General features: G+C 40.5%; 1 protein-coding gene across 1 annotated transcript in view; it reads left to right on the top strand.

Annotated features, from left to right (window-relative positions):
- The first annotated feature begins 6,359 nt into the window (after positions 1-6,359).
- The window catches only part of LOC124777784 (dehydrogenase/reductase SDR family member 11-like), a 34,911-nt gene continuing 20,900 nt past the window's right edge, over positions 6,360-20,370 (top strand). The window contains exons 1-2 of the mRNA XM_047253295.1: positions 6,360-6,510; positions 12,489-12,651. Coding sequence (XP_047109251.1) covers positions 6,373-6,510; positions 12,489-12,651 — 301 coding nt within the window. The 5' untranslated portion in view covers positions 6,360-6,372. The remainder of the gene's footprint in view (positions 6,511-12,488; positions 12,652-20,370) is intronic.

Genomic DNA, 20,370 nt, shown 5'->3' with positions numbered 1-20,370 from the left:
CCAAGCAACAAACCTAGGAACCAACACAACTGGATACAGATCACAAGTATACACAACATTTATTACCAGATACCCAGAATTAAATTTTTTAACAGAACAACGACTAGCTGATCAGATCCGTGTAATAATCAAAAATAACAGGATACCCCAGTCAGAATTAGAAAACATCAAACAACAAGTACAACAAATACTGGAACAAAATAATGTGCAATCAGAAGAAGAAGAAAATACAGTAATGGACTCAAACATCCCAGAGCAAACAAACAAAGAACAACACGCATCAATTAAACAGTCAGAGGAAAACGAAATCTTAAGACAGCCACCAGAACAAGCACAAATAGAACACGAAGTGACACACATGTTAGATATAGAAGAAAAATTTCAGCTGACATATATAGAATACAAAGACACAAATACAGACATTAGACCATTCTTGCATAGACCGCCAAATAACCCACAAGTCGAAACAACAATAAAAACTATCAACACAATCATACACAACAAAATAAATGAAAACACAACTATGGAAGAGTTACAACTACTGGTTTATATAGGAGCACTCACTACACTAAATATACACACTAGGCAGAGATCAGAACCAACCAACACACAGAAGAAACCCACAAAACCAGCAAGGCAACACAGGCTACAGATCAGAATAGAAAAACTGAGAAAAGACATCGGACGGCTAACACAATTTATAAGAAATGAAATGTCAGAAAAAAAACGAAAAAGGTTAGGTAAAATCTCACAACAAGAAGTGATAGAGCAATTAGATGAAAAGAAGCAGAAATTACAAGCATTGGCCAAACGACTTAGAAGATACAAAAAAAGTGAAAATAGAAGGAAACAAAACCAAACATTCAACACAAACCAAAAGAAATTTTACCAGACAATAGATAACACACACATTAAAATAGACAATCCACCAAACATAACAGACATGGAACACTTCTGGAGCAACATATGGTCAAACCCGGTACAACATAACAGGCATGCACAGTGGATACAAGCATGAACAGATATGTACAAGATGATATCACAAATGCCTGAAGTGATAATTTTGCAACATGAAGTCACCCAAGCAATTAATTCTACTCACAATTGGAAAGCCCCTGGAAAAGATAAAATAGCAAATTTCTGGATAAAGAAGTTCACCTCAACACATTCACATCTAACCAAATTATTTAACAGTTACATTGCATACCCATACACATTCCCTGATACATTTACACATGGAATAACTTATCTGAAACCAAAAGATCAAGCAGACACTGCAAACCCAGCTAAATATCGCCCCATAACATGCCTACTAACAATATACAAAATATTAACTTCAGTCATTACACAGAAATTAATGACACATACAACACAGAACAAAATTATAAATGAAGAACAAAAAGGCTGTTGCAAAGGAGCACGAGGATGTAAAGAGCAACTGATAATAGATGCAGAGGTGACATATCAAGCTAAAACTAAACAAAGGTCGCTACACTATGCATACATTGATTACCAAAAAGCTTTTGATAGTGTACCCCACTCATGGTTACTACAAATAATGGAAATATACAAAGTAGATCCTAAATTGATACAGTTCCTAAACATAGTAATGAAAAATTGAAAAACCACACTTAATATCCAAACAAATTCAAATAATATCACATCACAGGCAATACAGATTAAGCGTGGAATATACCAAGGAGACTCATTAAGTTCTTTCTGGTTCTGCCTTGCTCTGAACCCACTATCCAACATGCTAAATAATACAAATTATTGATACAATATTACTGGAACATAGCCACACAAAATCACACATCTGCTATACATGGATGATCTAAAACTACTGGCAGCAACAAATCAACAACTCAACCAATTACTAAAAATAACAGAAGTATTCAGCAATGATATAAATATGGCTTTTGGAACAGACAAATGTAAGAAAATTAGCATAGTCAAGGGAAAACACACTAAACAAGAAGATTACGTATTGGATAACCACAGCGACTGCATAGAAGCGATGGAAAAAACAGATGCCTATAAATATCTAGGATACAGACAAAAAAATAGGAATAGATAATACAAATATTAAAGAAGAACTAAAAGAAAAATATAGACAAAGACTAACAAAAATACTGAAAACAGAATTGACAGCAAGAAACAAGACAAAAGCTATAAATACTTATGCTATACCAATATTGACCTACTCATTTGGAGTAGTGAAATGGAGTAACACAGACCTAGAAGCACTCAATACACTTACACGATCACAATGCCACAAATATAGAATACATCACATGCATTCAGCAACTGAAAACCTACATTATGGACAGGTAGACAATTTAAGAAAATTCTTTATAGAACGAGCAGAAACTAGCAAAATACACAAAGCAATCACTCATATAAATACATCGGCTACACCACTGCAATTTCATAACCACTTCCACAACCCTTTAGATCACATAACATCAACAGATACGAAGAAAGTAAATCGGAAAAAGAAAACACTACATGGCAAGCACCCGTATCGTCTAACACAGCCACACATCGATCAAGATGCATCCAACACATGGCTAAGAAAAGACAATATATACAGTGAGACGGAAGGATTCATGATTGCAATACAGGATCAAACAATAAACACCAGATATTACAGCAAGCATATTATTAAAGATCCCAATACCACATCAGATAAATGCAGACTTTGCAAACAACAAATAGAAACAGTAGATCACATCACAAGTGGATATACAATACTAGCAAATACAGAATACCCCAGAAGACATGACAATGTAGCAAAAATAATACATCAACAGCTTGCCTTACAACAAAAACTTATAAAACAACATGTTCCCACGTACAAGTATGCACCACAAAAAGTACTGGAGAACGATGAATACAAATTATACTGGAACAGAACCATTATAACAGATAAAACAACACCACATAACAAACCTGACATCATACTCACCAATAAAAAGAACAAATTAACACAACTAATCGAAATATCCATACCCAATACAACAAATATACAAAAGAAAACAGGAGAAAAAATTGAAAAATACATCCAACTGGCTGAGGAAGTCAAGGACAAGTGGCATCAGGATAAAGTTGACATTATACCAATTATACTATCAACTACAGGAGTCATACCACACAATATCCACCAGTACATCAATGCAATACAGCTACATCCAAACTTATACATACAACTACAGAAATCTGTAATTATTGACACTTATTCAATTACCCGAAAGTTCCTAAATGCAATGTAACATATACCGTACAGTTAAAAGGAAGTCACACTTGATCAAGGTCTGCGTCACCTTCCATTTTTAACCAGACATAACGTCTGAGACAAGAAAGAAATAACAATAATAATCATAATAATAAGTATACTGCCAGGAGCAAGACCTTGCGAGGGGAATAATCTGGCTGACATACTGGCTGACATTTTTTACTGATGACCTAAATACGAGGTTCAACACATTTCAAAACTTTAAAGATCATTTGCTGCACTCGCTACGTAGGTGATCTCCCAGTAATGCTAAAACGCAACGCAAACATCGTTGATTTCGTACAAGCGTTCTGTTTCACGCATCCCAAAATTAGCTTTCCTAATTAATTAGAGAAAAATAATTAGGATAGCCCACTGGTTTTGACGAGCACTAAAATTAACAACAGACTGCTTCGCATTTATGTAGGGCACCTACGTGTGCTGATAATATTATCGGTACCACATCTTGTCACTGAGTGTAAAACTGCAGAGCTTTTTTCACTTCTGTGATGTACAGTCTTGTTCACTTGTCCTTAGACAGCCGAGAAATACGCAAACAGCTAGGCTTAGTGAAACAAACAGTCTTAGCGGATGGGTACATGGAAAGCCAAATAATGCGACAGTATAATCAGATAAAGCGTAAAAGAACAATGCAGACATATTGTATCACAGACGACAATAAAGAATAACACGAAATTTGTTCCTATGACATACTGTGGTAAAATGTTGTAACGGATAAGGAAATAATTTGAAAACATAGTAATGTTTCGAAGCTTTGATTCATGAACAAGATAAGTAAAAATGTAGTCAGATATTGGATTTTAAGGCGTACCCAGGAGCAGTTATCGAATCAGATGTCAATTTAGTAATGATGAAGGATAAATTGAAATTTGAGAGAGTCGTCTGGATGAACCAGTGTGGAAGCAAGTGGGATATGAAAAACCATGGTAAGCAGTTCAGTTGAAGAAGAGTGGATTTGTCTAAAAAGGGCAATCAGAGATGTTGCACAGACAAACATTGGTAGAAGGAAGATAACTGCGAAGAAACCTTGGGTAGCACAAGAAATACTTCAGTTTATCGACGAAAGAAGAAAGTATGAAAACGTTCGGGACTAAATAAGAAAACAGAAACACAAATTACATATGAATGGAATAAATAGGAACTGTAGATAAGCCAAGGTGAAACGGCTACAGAAATAGTGCGAAAAAATTGAGAAAGAAACGATCGCCGAAAGTACTGCTTTAGAAATCCAGAAAAGATAGAAAAGTCAAAACAAACCAAAAGGAAGAGTGGTAATATTAAGAGTGCAATGGGAATCCAACTGTTAATCACGAAACAGAGAGCAGATAGTCTAGCAAGAGTACATTGAAGGCCTACTTGAGGGAGAGAAATTGTGTGATGACGTGTTGGAAAGCGCAGTTGGAGTTGATATGGAAGAGATAGGGATCCAGTATTAGTTAGAATTTCAAAGAGCTATGGAAGACTTGAGATCAAATAAAGCAGAATGGATAGATAACTTTTCATCGGAATTTCTAAAATCACAGCGGATAGTGGCATCCAAACGACTATTCAGGTTGCTGGGTGGAATCTGCGACAGGCGACTTAGCATCAGACTTTTGGGAAAGTATCATACACACAGTTCTGGCAACAGCTAGAACAGGAAAGTGTGAAGTCTATCGCACAGTCTGCTTAACATCTCATAATCCAAGATGCTGACAAGGACAACATGCAGAAGAATGGAAAAGAAGAGGGTGTTTTATACGAGGATTAATTTGGCTATAGGGAAGGTGATGCAGTTCTGACGTAGCTCTCTGTAGTGACTTCAAGAGTGAAAGATTTTTCGACCTGGAAAAAGCGTTCGACAAAGTAAAGTGGTGCAAGATGTTCGAACGTTTGAAAAAAAAAAACAGGTGTAAGAACGTTGGGTGATACTCAATATGTACAAGAACCAAGAAGGGACAATGACACTGGTTGACAAAGAACGAAATACTGCAATTAAAAAGGGTGTAAGAAAGGGACGCTGTCATTCACCCCTGTTGTTCAATCTATATATCGAAGACCCACAACAGAAATAAAAGACATTTTGAAGAGTGGCATTAAAATTCAGGGTGTAAGGATATAAATGATAAGATTCACTGATGATATTGTTATGCTAAGTGAAGGCAAATAAGAATTTAGGGATCTGTTGAATGGAATGAACGGTGTAATGCGTATGGGATATGGACTTAGAATAAACCGAAGAAAGGCAGAAGCAACGAGAAGTAGCAGAAATGGGGAGAGCAAGAAGCTTAACATCAGAACTAGTGATCAAGAATTAAACGAAGTTAAGAAATTCTCCCACCTTTGAAGCAAATTAGCTCATGACAGACGAAGCGAGGAGGATATAAAAAGCAGAACAAAACTAGCGAAGAGGGCTTTCCCGGCCAAAATAAATCTAATAGTATGAAACACAGGCCTTCATTTGAGGAAGAAATTTCTAAGAATGTACGTTTGGATCACAGCATTCTATGGCAGTGAATGATGGACTGTGGGAAAACTGGAACAGAAGAAGATCAAAGCGTTGAAGTATGATGCTCAGAAGAATGTTGAAAATTAGGTTGACTGATAAGGTAGAGATTGGAGTTCTCTGCAGACTCTACGAAAAGAGCTACAGCGGCGAAATTCGTTGCAGGGTGCATAAAACCAGTCAGAAGACTGATGACTAAAAAAAAGCAACGTTAATGCAGACTTAACTGTTTGCTCCTTTGTCATTCCAGTCGTTTGAATCATTTCTCAGAGATATTTAAATTTTTGGACTTTATTGACGTTCAAAACCGTGTATTTCACAGCTAGTTCGTGAACTTGCTATTTGTTTGACTATCATCCGACAGATTAGTGAGATGACAAAGTAAATGGCGATAAGGTAGTGCCAGGGGGAGTGTGCGGATCTCCACCTTCCTTATCAGTCAAGGTGTATCCGGGTGGAGCTCGAGTTGTCGCTGTGGAGGGGAATGATGGTGACGCAGCACTTTTCCCCGAATTCGGAGATCGCGTCTATATAAAGGGAGTGGGGCCGGCCTTGGTAGTCAGTCGCATCAGGGCAGCCAACAGCAGCAGGCATGGGCATTGAGACGTACGCAGGCCGCGTTGCGCTGGTGACTGGCGCCAGCTCCGGCATTGGCGCCGCCATCACACAGGCGCTGCTCAGACACGGCCTCACCGTCGTCGGCCTGGCAAGGAGGGTCGACAGGGTCAAGGTGGGCGTTTCCCAGAAAACACACCTCCCGTAACCCAACCACTCAGTCCATTTCTTTCTGTACTCTCTCTCTTTCAACTACTAGGTGACACTCATTGGGCCTTTCTTACGTATTACACGCAAAATCGCCATTCCTTTGTTCTGCATATGCTCCTTCTCGTTTCATGTGCAATTTTCTCGTCGTAGTCCTTCCAGTTCCAAGCCAGCTGTTCCAGAATACCACAGCACTTGTCCCACTGACCTACAGATACATCTACGAGGTAGAGAAAAGTATTGAGACTGATTTTTTTGTCTACCAAAATTTTTATTTCAAACGACAATATTGTTACCTTCAAAATGGTTCCCTTTGGCAGCTACATACCGGTGGAGTAGTAGTTCTCATTCTTGCTTGCAGCACTGAGAAGCTTCCAGTGGTAGAGCCATTAACATGTTGGTCACATTGTTTTCATCCTCCCAAAATGACGTCCTTTGAAGATATTTTTCAAATCTGGGAGAAGAAAAAAGACACAAGGACTCAGATCAGTTGAACAGGGGGGCTGTGGAACAGCAGGCATGCTTTTTGAAATCGAAAATTCCGTCATGGAAGTGGTCGTGTGCCATGGGACATTGTCATGATACAGCATTCACTTGTCTGCGGTGTCCAGTCTCACTCGATTGACCGTTTTCTAGCGCCTTTCAAGGACATCTTCGTAAAACGCTTGGTTGACAGTTTGTCCTGGAGGAACAAATTCCTTATGCCCGATACCCCTACTGACAAAGAAGCAAATAAGCACTGTTTTGATCTTTTATCTGCTCATTTGAGCTTTCGGTCGAGCAGATGTCTCAGTGTACCACTCCTCAGTTTGCCACTTTGTCTCAGGACTGTACTAAAAAATCTAGGACTCATCAGCTGTGATCAAATGACTGAATCATTCGTGGTCATTGCAGACTTTTCAAGATTAGCAAACACATTTCTTTGACTGTCCTGCTCAGTTGTGAGGTTTCTCAGTACCTTTTTGGCAAAAGCCTTTCGCAAATGCAAATCTTTGATCAAAATTTGATGTGTGGTTAAAGTGTTTAACAGGTCACCTGTCATTTTTACTGTTAAACATCGGTCTCATCTCACAAGAGCACACACGTATTCGTCGGTTTTTGAAAGTGAAGGTCTCCCTGAGCGAGGTTCATCTTCAACGTGTTCTCGGACTTTCAAAAAAGGTTTGTGCCAGTGAAGAACTTGTGCTTTTGATAAAGAATGTTCCCTTCAAGCCTATTTCAACTCTTCGCAAATTCCCCAAGTTTAACATAGAACTTGATGGCATATCGTTACCATAAATTCCGTTGTTCAATTTTCGAAACGCACACAAAAAAAACGCAAAACACAAAAATCACACGATGGCTGTAGGAAGCTGAAATGCGGACTGTGTGTACAAGTGCAAAGGATGAACACACTGCTCTACACAAGTAGAACAACACGGTGTTGGCAGATTGCACGCACTGTTGTCAGTCTCATTACTTTTCTCACAAACCTCGTATACTCCCTGAGCGACCCTATTTTGTTTGGCGGACGATACCCCTTTCCTGTTCCAGTCGCGAGTGGGGTGAGTGAAGAAGATAGTTCTTAAGCCTCCTTGTGAGCCCGCATCTCTTGAATTTTAGTTTCAGAGTTTTTAAACGAATATATTGAGGGAGAAGCAATGTGACAGTTGGTACTCCTACTAACGTACACTGTCGGATTTTTAATAATAAAACACACCTTGATGCATACACTTCGCTTGCAGCATCTGTCACTAGTGGGCTGAGCATCCTCCTGACACCTTCACGTTTACTAAATGAACCAGTGGACAAAGTGCTGCTCTTCTTTGGACCTTCCTCATTTCCTCTATCAGTCCTATTTGGTACAGATACTTACATGAAATGTATTCGCAGTTCCGAATATGAACAACCATCAGCTGTATAAGGCAATTATGACAGTGAAAATTTTGGTGGATCGGCACACGGACATGGGTTTCCTACTCTGCACGAGTGGTCACCTTATCCACTTTGGCTATCCGTGCACGACTCATAGCTAGACCAAAATTTCTATATGTCGTCCTTCCTGCGTCACAGTCTATACTCATACACACATTATGTAATTCCTATACAGGGGAGGATATTTTAATTGAATGTCGCTATCTGATGCTGGCGAAAAAATATGAATTTACAGTGCCTGTGTTACTAAGAACATGCATGCATGTCTGAAGGAACATTACATCGTTCTTCTCAACAATACAGGCTACATTCTTTGTGCGTGGAGTACACCTTTCGGTATATCTCAGCCTATCATATGCCTTACCTGAAGTTGGCTTTATGTGGGTGTTCCTCTTTAAATCAAAGCTGACGCGCACTGGCACATATTATTTAATGAACTTGACTGCTTCCAGGGTTCGTTTTGAAATCGTGCGATCATACAATTATGGGTCTTTCCGTGTGTTTATGCTCAGTATGTTGCATTTGTGTATGTTGAGGATAAACTTCCGACTCCTGCGCCAAGTGTCGATCCACTGCACGCCTCCCTGTATTTCTCCACGCTTTTCTAGCTATTCGCCTTCTTTGTACATAACGCAATCATGCGCGAAAAAACCTCATGGAACTTCTGACGATTTCCACTACGTCGCATATAGATATTCTGGAAATTAACTGTCCTTTAACAATCCCTCGGGATACACCTGAAGTTACTTTTACGTCCTACGAATTCTCTCCGTTTAGAAAAATTTGAATGACTTCAGCTATTAATGTCACTGACCTGTAAAAGTGCGTGTGCATGTGATAACGCCATCTGCAAGTACAAGTACTAGCCTCGCTCTTTTGTATCTCTGTACACAGTGAGAGAGAGGCTGTTAGTGTGTTTGGTAGTGCAGCGCACTTACAACGGCAGCTGTTGGTGAGTGGAAGCCAATGAATCGTGTGGGCGTTGGCAACTGATAAGTGAAAAGGTGTGTTGCATTTACTCACTGGGAGAGAGAAATGGAGTAGAGGATGAGTTGTTTTCATGCACATAATATGCACAATTGAAAGCGCAAAAATTCATACAGGCACTTTGGTGAGGAATAGTGATTGTGAGACTAATGAAGCTGAAAGAGAAGTCCCGAAATGAGACCTCCAGCAGCAAAAGGAATCACAAGGCAACGTGAATAAGCACTTTCAGCCCCATAAATACCACGACAAGTGTACTATGGAGAAGTGATGAGCGAACACTGGACAACATGAGGACTACAATAACCGCAGTTACAATTTCTTTAGCAAACTAATGGGCCGAGATAGCTGTTTTCTTTCGAAATCTAACTAGGGAGTGATTTTAGGTGTCTTGTTGCGCTAAAGGCAGGATGTAGGTCCCTCCAAGGATACGTAACACCAAAACTGAAGACTTTAAACGAGTCTGTAAGAGCGTAGTTTGACACAGATAAGGACAATGGATCAAACTATCAAGTGTGGGCTGTCGAAGCGGCTTGAGCTGTTCTTCCGGACGACTTCAGACCTCGATAGCATAATGTGAGTGCCTTCAAAGAAGGCATATTATAGTAGACTTCGCTCGCTAATGCATGGAAGCAACCAGTATTATAATACAGACAGCATAATCATTTGCAGCAGATGAGAACATGTTTATTAAAGACGAGAACATAAGAAAGAAACGCGTGTGCAGCAGTGACCAGACTCCTTTTTTATGGACTACCGCCGCGGGGGATTAGCCGAGCGGTCTCAGGCGCTGCAGTCATGGACTGTGCGGCTGGTCCCGGCGGAGGTTCGAGTCCTTCCTCGGGCATGGGTGTGTGTGTTTGTCCTTAGGATAATTTAGGTTAAGTACTGAGTAAGCTTAGGGACTGATGACCTTAGCAGTTACGTCCCATAAGATTTCACACACATTTGAACATTTGAACATATGGACTACCGTCTTCGTCAACGCTATCACACATAGTAGCAACATCCATGTTAAGCGTTTAATAGTGGCTTTCACCACCCGTCTTCACTCCGTTGCCAACAACCAATTTTCTGCACTACAATACATCCTTTTATATGCGTGTCAAAGTTTTCATTACTAAATTCATATTTCTTTTGTTATCACATTTCATATGTGTTAACTGTGGTCTTTAATGTTGGAGTACTGCAATGTGGATGCACCGAAAATGAAGTAGTGTTCCTAGATGTTGCCCATGTTAAGTCTGTACACTATTCCATCTGCCCGTGCTTTAATCACTCCACTGAAACTCTACGTTAATACTTTGATAACGAATAAAGGAAGGACGAATAAAACAGCAACTTCTACTTTGGGAAACATGGCTCCGTCAGTACAGAATATGACGTATTGTTTCCAAAAAAATTTGGATTTATGACAAATAATAACTTAGTTATGACCTGTCACTCTGATGGCCATTATTGACGGTAATGTGGTATTGTTTCTGCAGCGATCTGTGCTGATATAGTGCAAAGTGGCACTGTACACCAATGCGGAGAAAAAAAAATGGTTCAAATGGCTCTGAGCACTATGGGACTTAACTGCTGTGGTCATCAGTCCCCTAGAACTGAGAACTACTTAAGCCTAACTAACCTAAGGACATCACACACACCCATGCCCGAGGCAGGATTCGAACCTGCGACTGTAGCGGTCACGCGGCTCCAGACTGCAGCGCCTAGAACCGCATGGCCACTCCGGCCGGCACCAATGTGGAGATTCATAGACAATTGACTTTCATGGATGGTAGGGGAGGTACAACTCCGAATTTTAAAACGTGTCATTCGAATGTGTTAGATTCCCTTTGCAAGTGAATTCTTTCCCCTACGTGTTCACTTATTACATCACCTGTGCTCTTCATTTTTAACTCCTGTCAGTGATGCTGTATTTAAAATATTACCACTATCTTTTCCTCTGGATTTTTCCCCATGATCTCAGTTTTATTATGCAGTACTGTGCTCTCATCGTACAGTATTAATAACTTCTTTGTCAGTTCAACCTGTACATTCGATGCAAGAAAGCATGTTTTGTAACAGAAACCCTTTCTCACGCAGCAATCTGCTCCTTATGTGCCCCGTGCCATGGTTTTCTTTTACTTGATGGATAACAGAGTTCCCTTATTTCCTCCGCTGTGTTTTCACAACCGCTGTTGTAATTTTTACCACACATTTCTACCTTCGTACAACCTTTGTCACTGATCTTTTGGGTTTCATCCAGTCAGTGGCTCATTGAAGCATTCCTTTCTCGCTATTGCAGTTGTATTTATTGCTTAACATTTTGTTATTGCTCCTTCGCCACGAACTATTGTCATCATTGCGATAAGGGGGCAACCTGTATGAAGTTTTCTTCGACTGCAAATAGCTTTTCCTGCTGACAGGAAATGTAAACATCTGTAAACAGAAGTAGTTACCTGACCACTGTTTTCCTTTCGTTACTCAGTGTGTCAGGGTCCTAAGTGGAAAGAGATGGAAACTCGTTATTTTCTCTATTGATTTTGACTTTCACTGTGTGGATGTTTGTGAATTCTAATGATTGCACGGCACACTGTGCAGAGAAGTTAGTTGAGCTGTTAGCGAAGTAAGTCTTTTTTTTAAAATCTTTGTGATAGACAGGAAAGCCTGATTTCAACTTGTGACAAATTACGTTATTACACGTAACACTAAGTGTAGTGAAGGTATTTGGACTATGTCAGGTAGAGGTCTTTTTATTATATTGAGCAATTATTCTTCTAATTAATTTTATTTTTTACAGTATCGGCTACTATGCATTACCCTTTAGACATATTTAGTGGTGAAAACAGAGCGTAGTTCAAGTATGACATATCGTAAGAAGCGTTTAAGTAGTTTCACGCTAAAGTACTCACTTCAAGTATTAGCTAAAAGAATGCATACGACATTTAATAATTACTGCTTTCATACTATGAACCGTGCACACTACTTTTCCTTGCGGCCCTGGCTCTGCTAGAGTCCTGTGAGTCACAGCGCTTCATCCGCTGTTTGCTTCTTTTCTTACAGGCACTCGCGCTGAAGGACGCTCCTGGTAAACTGCACGCTATTCAGGGCGATGTCGCAAACGAGAGCAGCGTTGTGGCAGCATTCAAGTGGATCAAAAATAACCTGTCCGGCGTCGACATCTTAATCAACAACGCTGGCCTGATCACTGAGGCCGATCTGACGTGTAAGTATGCGAGTGTCTTCCGAAAAGTTCTTACGAAACCATACAGCATGATGAATGAAATTTTTACTCATTCCGACAAAAGCATGAGTCTGTTAAGCATCGCTGAAGATCCGCCGATGTTGTCTGCCGTTGGAGCGCAACAAAACGTATGTAGTAAAAGACTCATCCACTGACACTACTGTCATCAATTTTGATGGAACTTATCACAGCGTAAGTACACAGTTGATGGTCAAGACAGTGTCGCACAGTAACATGCCACGACCATTAATTTATTAGTAAAAGGGAACTTTCCTTTTTTATGATGCATTTAGATTATACAGTCGTCTAAAAGGGTACTTAAGTAAATTAATGAAACATGACTTTCAAACAACACAAAAACAAATAGACATTCTTTAAGAAACAGTATAAATACTGCGGCTCCAAATAACATTTGACTCGTAAAAAAGAAAAAAACAATACACATGTGTAGTAACAAATCGGCTCCCAAAATTCTAAAAACTAAATAAGGGAAAATCGATAGGCTTCCTCATACAGAAAACTGGTCTGCAAAACACTGGTTACGAAATTCGCTGTTACAAAATAGAAATAGCTTTCGAGATTCAAAAAATATCTATAACAAAACTTTCATTTCAAAATACACGAAGCTGGGTCCCTATAAAAGACTCATCAAACAATATGTTTCTTAATGGCGCCTGTAACACTCATTTTAAACAGAAAGATTGATATTGAAGAAATCCGAAAGAGAAAGAGAAAAGTTATCAGGAAAACTTTAGGTCTAAATTATACTAAAGATGGTTCTTACAGGCCAAGAACAAATACATAAATTGAAAAGTGTATCAATATTTATTCGGATATGAAAAATGCAGGCTAAAATTCTAAGGACAAATTAGAAAAAAAAGGACTCAACCAAATTAATTTGACGGTTTCTTGAATAAAAGTCTCCGTGAAGTTAAAACTGAAACAATAAAATGAATCGGTGTGTTAAAAGAAAACCTGAAGCAACCAGGAATAATATAGCTTTATGCACCACGCAGAAAAAAGTTAGGCGAAAAATTCTCGACTGGACACTTGTCCTGACAAGTACACTGATGGAAAAACATGCAACACCAAGTAAGACGTTGTGCCACCGAAACGAAAGTTGGTAGGCGTGTTCCTACAGTTGAGAGACGATGTCTATTCAAATTTCGTGCCAGTCGCATAAGAGTGTCGCTAATAGCGCCACTATGAAGATGCAAATCAGGTTTGTTTTAAATACATGCTGTAACGGTCGTTAGCGTTAGGTACCTTTGAGATTGGACGTGGGGAATTGCTGTTAGTCCAAAATGCCTTTAAATCAACAAAGACGACATTGTCTACACCTCACAGAGTTTGAACGAGGTCGTGTAATACGGCTATAAGAAGCTGGATGTTTCTTCTGCGATACTGCAGAAAGACTTGGCAGGAAAGTAGCCACCATAGACGACAGCTGGAACGGTGTTCATAAACATGTACACTACTGACAATTAAAATTGCTACACCAAGAAGAAATGCAGATGATAAACGGGCATTCATTCGACAAATATATTATACTAGAACTGACATGTGATTACATTTTCACGCAATTTGGGTGCATAGATCCTGAGAAATCAGTACCCAGAACAACCAGCTCTGGTCGTAATAACGGTCTTGATACGCCTGGGCATTGAGTCAAACAGAGCTTGGATGGTGTGTACAGGTACAGCTGCCCATGCAGCTTCAACACGATACCACAGTTCATCAAGAGTAGTGACTGGCGTATTGTGACGAGCCAGTTGCCCGGCCACCATTGACCAGCGTTTTCAGTTGGTAAGAGATCAGGAGAATGTGCTGGCCAGGGCAGCAGTCGAACATTTTCTGTATCCAGAAAGGCCCGTACAGGACTTGTAACATGCGGACGTGCATTATCCTGCTGAAATGTAGGGTTTCGCAGGGATCGAATGAAGGGTAGAGCCACGGGTCGTAACATATCTGAAATGTAACGTCCACTGTTCAAAGTGTCAATGCGAACAAGGGGTGACCGAGACGTGTAACCAATGGCACTCCATACCATCATGCTGGGTGATACGCCAGTATGGCGATGACGAATACACGCTTCCAATGTGCGTTCACCGCGATGTCGCCAAACACGGATGCGACCATTACGATGCTGTAAACAGAACCTGGATTCACCCAAAAAAATGACGTTTTGTCATACGTGTACCCAGATACGCCGTTGAGTACACCATTGAAGGCGTTCCTGTCTGTGATGCAGCGTCAAGGATAACTGCAGCCATGGTCTCCGATCTGATAGTCCATGCTGCTGCAAACGTCGTCGAACTGTTCGTGCAGATGGTTGTTGTCTTGCAAACGTCCCCATCTGTTGACTCAGGGATCGAGACGTGGCTGCACGATCCGTTACAGCCATGCGGATAAGATGCCTGTCATCTCGACTGCTAGTGATACGAGGCCGTTGGGATCCAGCACGGCGTTCCGTATTACCCTCCTGAACCCACCGATTCCATATTCTGCTAACAGTCATTGGATCTCGACCAACGCGAGCAACAATGTTGCGATACGATAAACCGCAATCGCGACAGGCTACAATCCGACCTTTATCGAAGTCGTAAACGTAATGGCACGCATTTCTCCTCCTTACACGAGGCATCACAACAACGTTTCACCAAGCAACGCCGGTCAACTGCCGTTTGTGTATGAGAAATCGGTTGGAAACTTTCCTCATGTCAGCACGTTGTAGGTGTCGCCACCGGCGCCAACCTTTTGTGAATGCTCTGAAAAGCTAATCATTTGCATATCACAGCATCTTCTTCCTGTCGGTTAAATTTCGCGTCCGTAGCACGTCATCTTCGTGGTATAGCAGTTTTAATGGCCTTTAGTCTAAGATCACAAGACTATGCTCCGGACGACTACGTGGCACTACAGTGGCAAAACCATCTTTTTCGTAGTCTGGCGTTGGCGCATCGTACTACATTTGTAGCGGCAATTTGAGCAGCAGTTGACACAACAATGACACAACGAACTGTTACAAATCTGTTATTTCAAGGACATCTCCGAACCAGACGCCCTGTAGCGTGCGTTCCACTGATGCCAAAACACCGCCTTTTGCCACTTCAGTAGTGCCAAGCGAGAACTCATTGGATAGAAGCGTGGAGATCTGTTGTGTTTTCTAATGAAAGCCGGATCTGCCTTGGTGCCAGTGATGGCCGTGTGTTGGTCAGGAGGAGGCTGGTAGGAGACCTGCACCCAACATGTCAGCGTGATAGACCCGCTTGACCTACTCCTAGAGGTGTGGTCTGAGGTGTGATTTCGTATGACAGCAAGAGTACTCCCCGTGGTTATTCCACGCACCCTGACTGCATATTTGTACGTCTGTCTGATGCTTCGACCTGCTGTGCTATCATTCATGAACAGCATTACAGGAGGTGTTTTCCAACAGGATAACTCTCGCCCACATACCGTTGTAGCAAAAACATACTCTACAGAGAGTCAACATATTTTATAGCCTGCTCGAACGCCAGATCTGTCTTCAATCGAGCGCATATCGGACATCATCGGACGACAACTCCAGCGTCAACCACAAACAGGATTAATCAACAGTCCCCGTACTGCGGGACCAAGTGCAACACGCATGGAACTTCATCCCACAAACTGACATCTGGCACCTAAGGAACACAATGCATACAACACAATGCATGCACGTTTGCTCTCTTGTGTTCAGCATTCTGGGGGTCGCACTGGTTATTCTTTTTCCGTTGTCAGTCTTCTGACTGATTTCGTGCGGCCCGCCACAAATTCTTCTCCTGTGCCAAACTCTTCATCTCAGAGTAGCACTTGCAACCGACCTAGTCAGTTATTTGCTGGATATATTCCAATCTCTGGCTTCTTCTACAGTTTTTACCCTCTACAGCCCCCTCTAGTACTATGGAAAATTTCCCGTTTTGGCTTAACAAGTGTCATCCCATCCTGTCTCTTCTTGTCGCCAATGTTTTTCACATATTACTTTTCTCATCGGTTCTATGGAAAACCTTCTCATTCCTTACCCGGTCAATCCACCTAATTCTCAACATTTTTCTGTAGCACCACATCTCAAATGCTTCGATTCCCTTCTGTTCTGGTTTACCGACAGTCCATGTTTCACTAGTGTACATTGCTGAGCTCTAAACGTACATTTTCAGTAGTTTCTTCCTCAAATTAAGGTCTCTGTTTAATATTGGGAGACTTCTCGTGGCCAGGAACGCCCTTTTTGCCAGTGGTAGTCTGCTTTTCATGCCCTCCTTGCTCCATTCGTCGTGGGTTGTTTCGCTGCCTAGATAGCTGAAGTCCCTAACTTCATTTACTTCGTGATCACAATCCTGTCTCGCTTTTCTCATTTCTGCTACTTCGCATTAGATTTGTCTTTCTTCGATATCCTGTCAATCTACACTCTGTACACATTTGCCTGTCCATTCGGTTCAGCAGATCCTGTAATTCTTCTTCAATTTCACTTAGAACAGCAACGTCATCAACGAATCTTATCCTTGATATCCATTCATCTTGAATTTTAATTCCACTCTTGAACTTTTCTTTTATTTAAGTCATTGCTTCCTCTATGTATAGATGGAACACTAGGGGCGAAAGACTACATCCATGTCTTCCACCCTTTTTAATCCGTAAACTTCGTTCTTGGTCTTCCACTCTAACAGTTTCCTCTTGGAAACCTCAGAATTGTCTCTGGTGCCTTTATCATACCTAAAGCCAAACTGATCGTTGTCGAACACACCGTCAATTTTCTTTTCGAGTCTTCTGTATGTTATTCTTGTCAGCAGCTTGGAAGCATTAGTTGTTAAGCTGATTGTGCGATAATTCTCACACTTGTCAGCTCTTGTCATCTTCGGCATCATTGTGTGGATGATGTTTTTCCGAAAGTCAGATGATATATCGCAGGACTCATACATTCTATAAACCAATGTGAATAGTCGTTTTATTGCCACTTCCCTAGGCGATTTCAAAACTTCTGATGGATTATTATCTATCCACTCTGCCTTATTTGATCTTAAGTCTTCCTAAACTCTTATAAATTGTCATTTTGATTCTGCATCCCCTGTCTCTTCTATATCGATTCTTGTTTCTTCCATCAAAGTCTTCCCCATCATATAGGCTTTAGGTATACTCTTTCCACCTACTTGCTCCGCATTTCACGCTGGAATTCGCATTGCATTATTAATGTTGTCACCATTGCTTTTAATTTTACCGAAGGTTCTTTTGACTTTTCTGTATTCGTCCTTTCGACAGTCATTTCTTTTTCGATTTCTTCACGTTTTTCAAGTACACATTTCGCCCTAGCTTCCCTGCACTTCCGATTTATTTCATACCTGAGTGACTAGTATTTCTGTATTTCGGAACTTCTCTGAACGTTTTTTTAATTCCGTCTTTCGTCTATTAACTGAAGTATTTCTTCTGTTACCCATGGTTTCTTCACACTTACCTTCTTTGTAAATATGTTTTTTCTTCCAGCTTCTGTAATAGTCTCTTCAACTGCACTGCCTACTCTGCTATTTCTTATCGCAGTAGCTATAGCGTCAAAGAGCTTCAGGCGTATCTTCTCATTTCTTAGTACTTTCGTATCCTACTTGATTGCGTATTGATTCTTCCTGACTGATCTCTTAAACGTCAGCCTCCTATTCATTCTACTAAATTGTGAGCTAAGTCTGTATCTGCTCCGGGGTAGACCTTACAATCCAGTATCCTATGGGTATCTTAACAGGTGGAAGAATCATAGGGGAACTGGAAGATGGGCGAAGTCTGATGAGTGTTGCCCAGAAATATGGTATTACTCACGGTACTGTTTCACGTGCGTGGCGAGCGTTCCAAAAATCAAGCATTGCTGCCTGAAAGAGAGGAAGTAGTCGACGGTCAACTACAGCAGCAGATGGCCGCTAAATTGTGTAACAGGCAAGAAGGGACCCACGTCAAACGGGGCGTGCAGCTGTGATCACAGTTAAGAGGTTCAAATGGCACTGAGCACTATGCGACTTAACTCCTGACGTCATCAGTCGCCTAGAACTTAGAACTAATTAAACCTAAGGACATCACACACATCCATGCCCGAGGCAGGATTCGAACCTGCGACCACAGCGGTCGCTCGGTTCCTGACTGCAGCGCCTAGAACCGCACGGCCACTCCGGCCGGCTCAGTTAAGAGGACAAGAAGGTACGGTGGTACCTAACGGTCACTGCGGGTGTAGTTGCTCTTCTAAACATCATCCGATAGGGGAAACCAATTGTGTCTTTACCTGCGGTTACTCGTACTTTAGGTATGCACCGATATGTTAAAAAATAATAAAAAAAGATTAAAAAAAAGAAACAGCTCAATGTAGTCATAGGTTCGAGCCGCGCACGTCTGCTTTCTTGCGACGCAGCTGTGATCCACCAGTCAAAGTCTATGCATTTTCTAAATTGCGATTTAATAAAATACACGTAAAAAAAGTTAAAGGAATAATTTTCTAAAAAGGGTTCCATTTCAACATCTTTAATTGGCGTCTGCAAAATGGAATTATGTTGAACAATGTTTATTCAAGGAAGGACATCTTAAATAAGTGGTCCTACAATATGCAGTTAAAATACGAACAGAAAATATCCTTATCAAATGCAGTAAAGTTATTTTAAGCGTTACGAGAATGGTAGTAAAGTCACAAATTTAAGTAGTCATCGAAAATACGTGAAAACTAAGTCAATTTCGTAATCACAGTACGCGAAACATTCACTGGCTAAAAACAGTTCATAGCTCAACATGATGATTTATCAATTAAGACCTTCGAGATGGCGAGTAGAAAGTTATACTGTCTCTGTCCTCAGTTCTGTAATACAAGCGGAAAAAGTTAGCGGGAAGAAGACCTCTCGAAATACAGTATAAAGTCTCTGCAAACGTTAGAGTATTTTAGACGCCATTCACCGCCCAGATTGTCACCTACTGGATCAGATATCACCCATTATCATAGGAAGGTCTGCCTTCTTTCATAACGAACTTCCAAGTGCCCAGAATCGTTCCCTTGAGCTCTTCATTCGTTCTGCTGCTGTCCATTTTACCATTGTCTGAAGGCTGTTCCTACCAAAATATATAGTTCTTAAGTTCTATTTGTATGATCTGACTCAGCCTGACCACTTCCCAGACTAAAGTAATATAACAATATTTAAATAAAAAAGCTTAGCTTTTAAATATTTCGCCACACTCAGTTCATTCGCAAAATTACAAATATAGGTTTGTTCATAAATAAGTAAGCTAGTATTTTTGTACAAGTGTGCTCACGTTAAATGACAATGAATTGTCATCAAATATTTATATAACAGTTATTTATTCCTTCTTGACAGAAGTTTCTCTTGTTCCTCTTTTCTGCTATTCTCTACTTTCCCATTGGCTGAAGGCCATCCTCCACCAAAAATACTGTACATCGTTCTTAAACTGTACAGAAATGATTTGATTCAACTTGACCACTTACTGCACTAAACTAATATATTAGAGCAATATTTAAATAAAGAAATGTAATAAATATTCAGTCACACTCAGACCATTCACAGTATTTCCAAATAAAGGTTTGTTCATAAATAAATATCATTCTTGCGCAAGTCTACCCACGTTAAATGACAAAGATTTATCATTATGACTTCTTGACAGAAGTGTCTCTTGGTTCTCTATTCAGATGAGGTATCCACTAACATATGCGATACA

Source organism: Schistocerca piceifrons, chromosome 2 (assembly GCF_021461385.2).
Source record: "Schistocerca piceifrons isolate TAMUIC-IGC-003096 chromosome 2, iqSchPice1.1, whole genome shotgun sequence".
NCBI classification, from domain to species: Eukaryota; Metazoa; Arthropoda; class Insecta; order Orthoptera; family Acrididae; genus Schistocerca; species Schistocerca piceifrons.
Note: the sequence above shows the minus strand (reverse complement) of the source record. Positions and strands in the feature narration are given on the sequence as shown.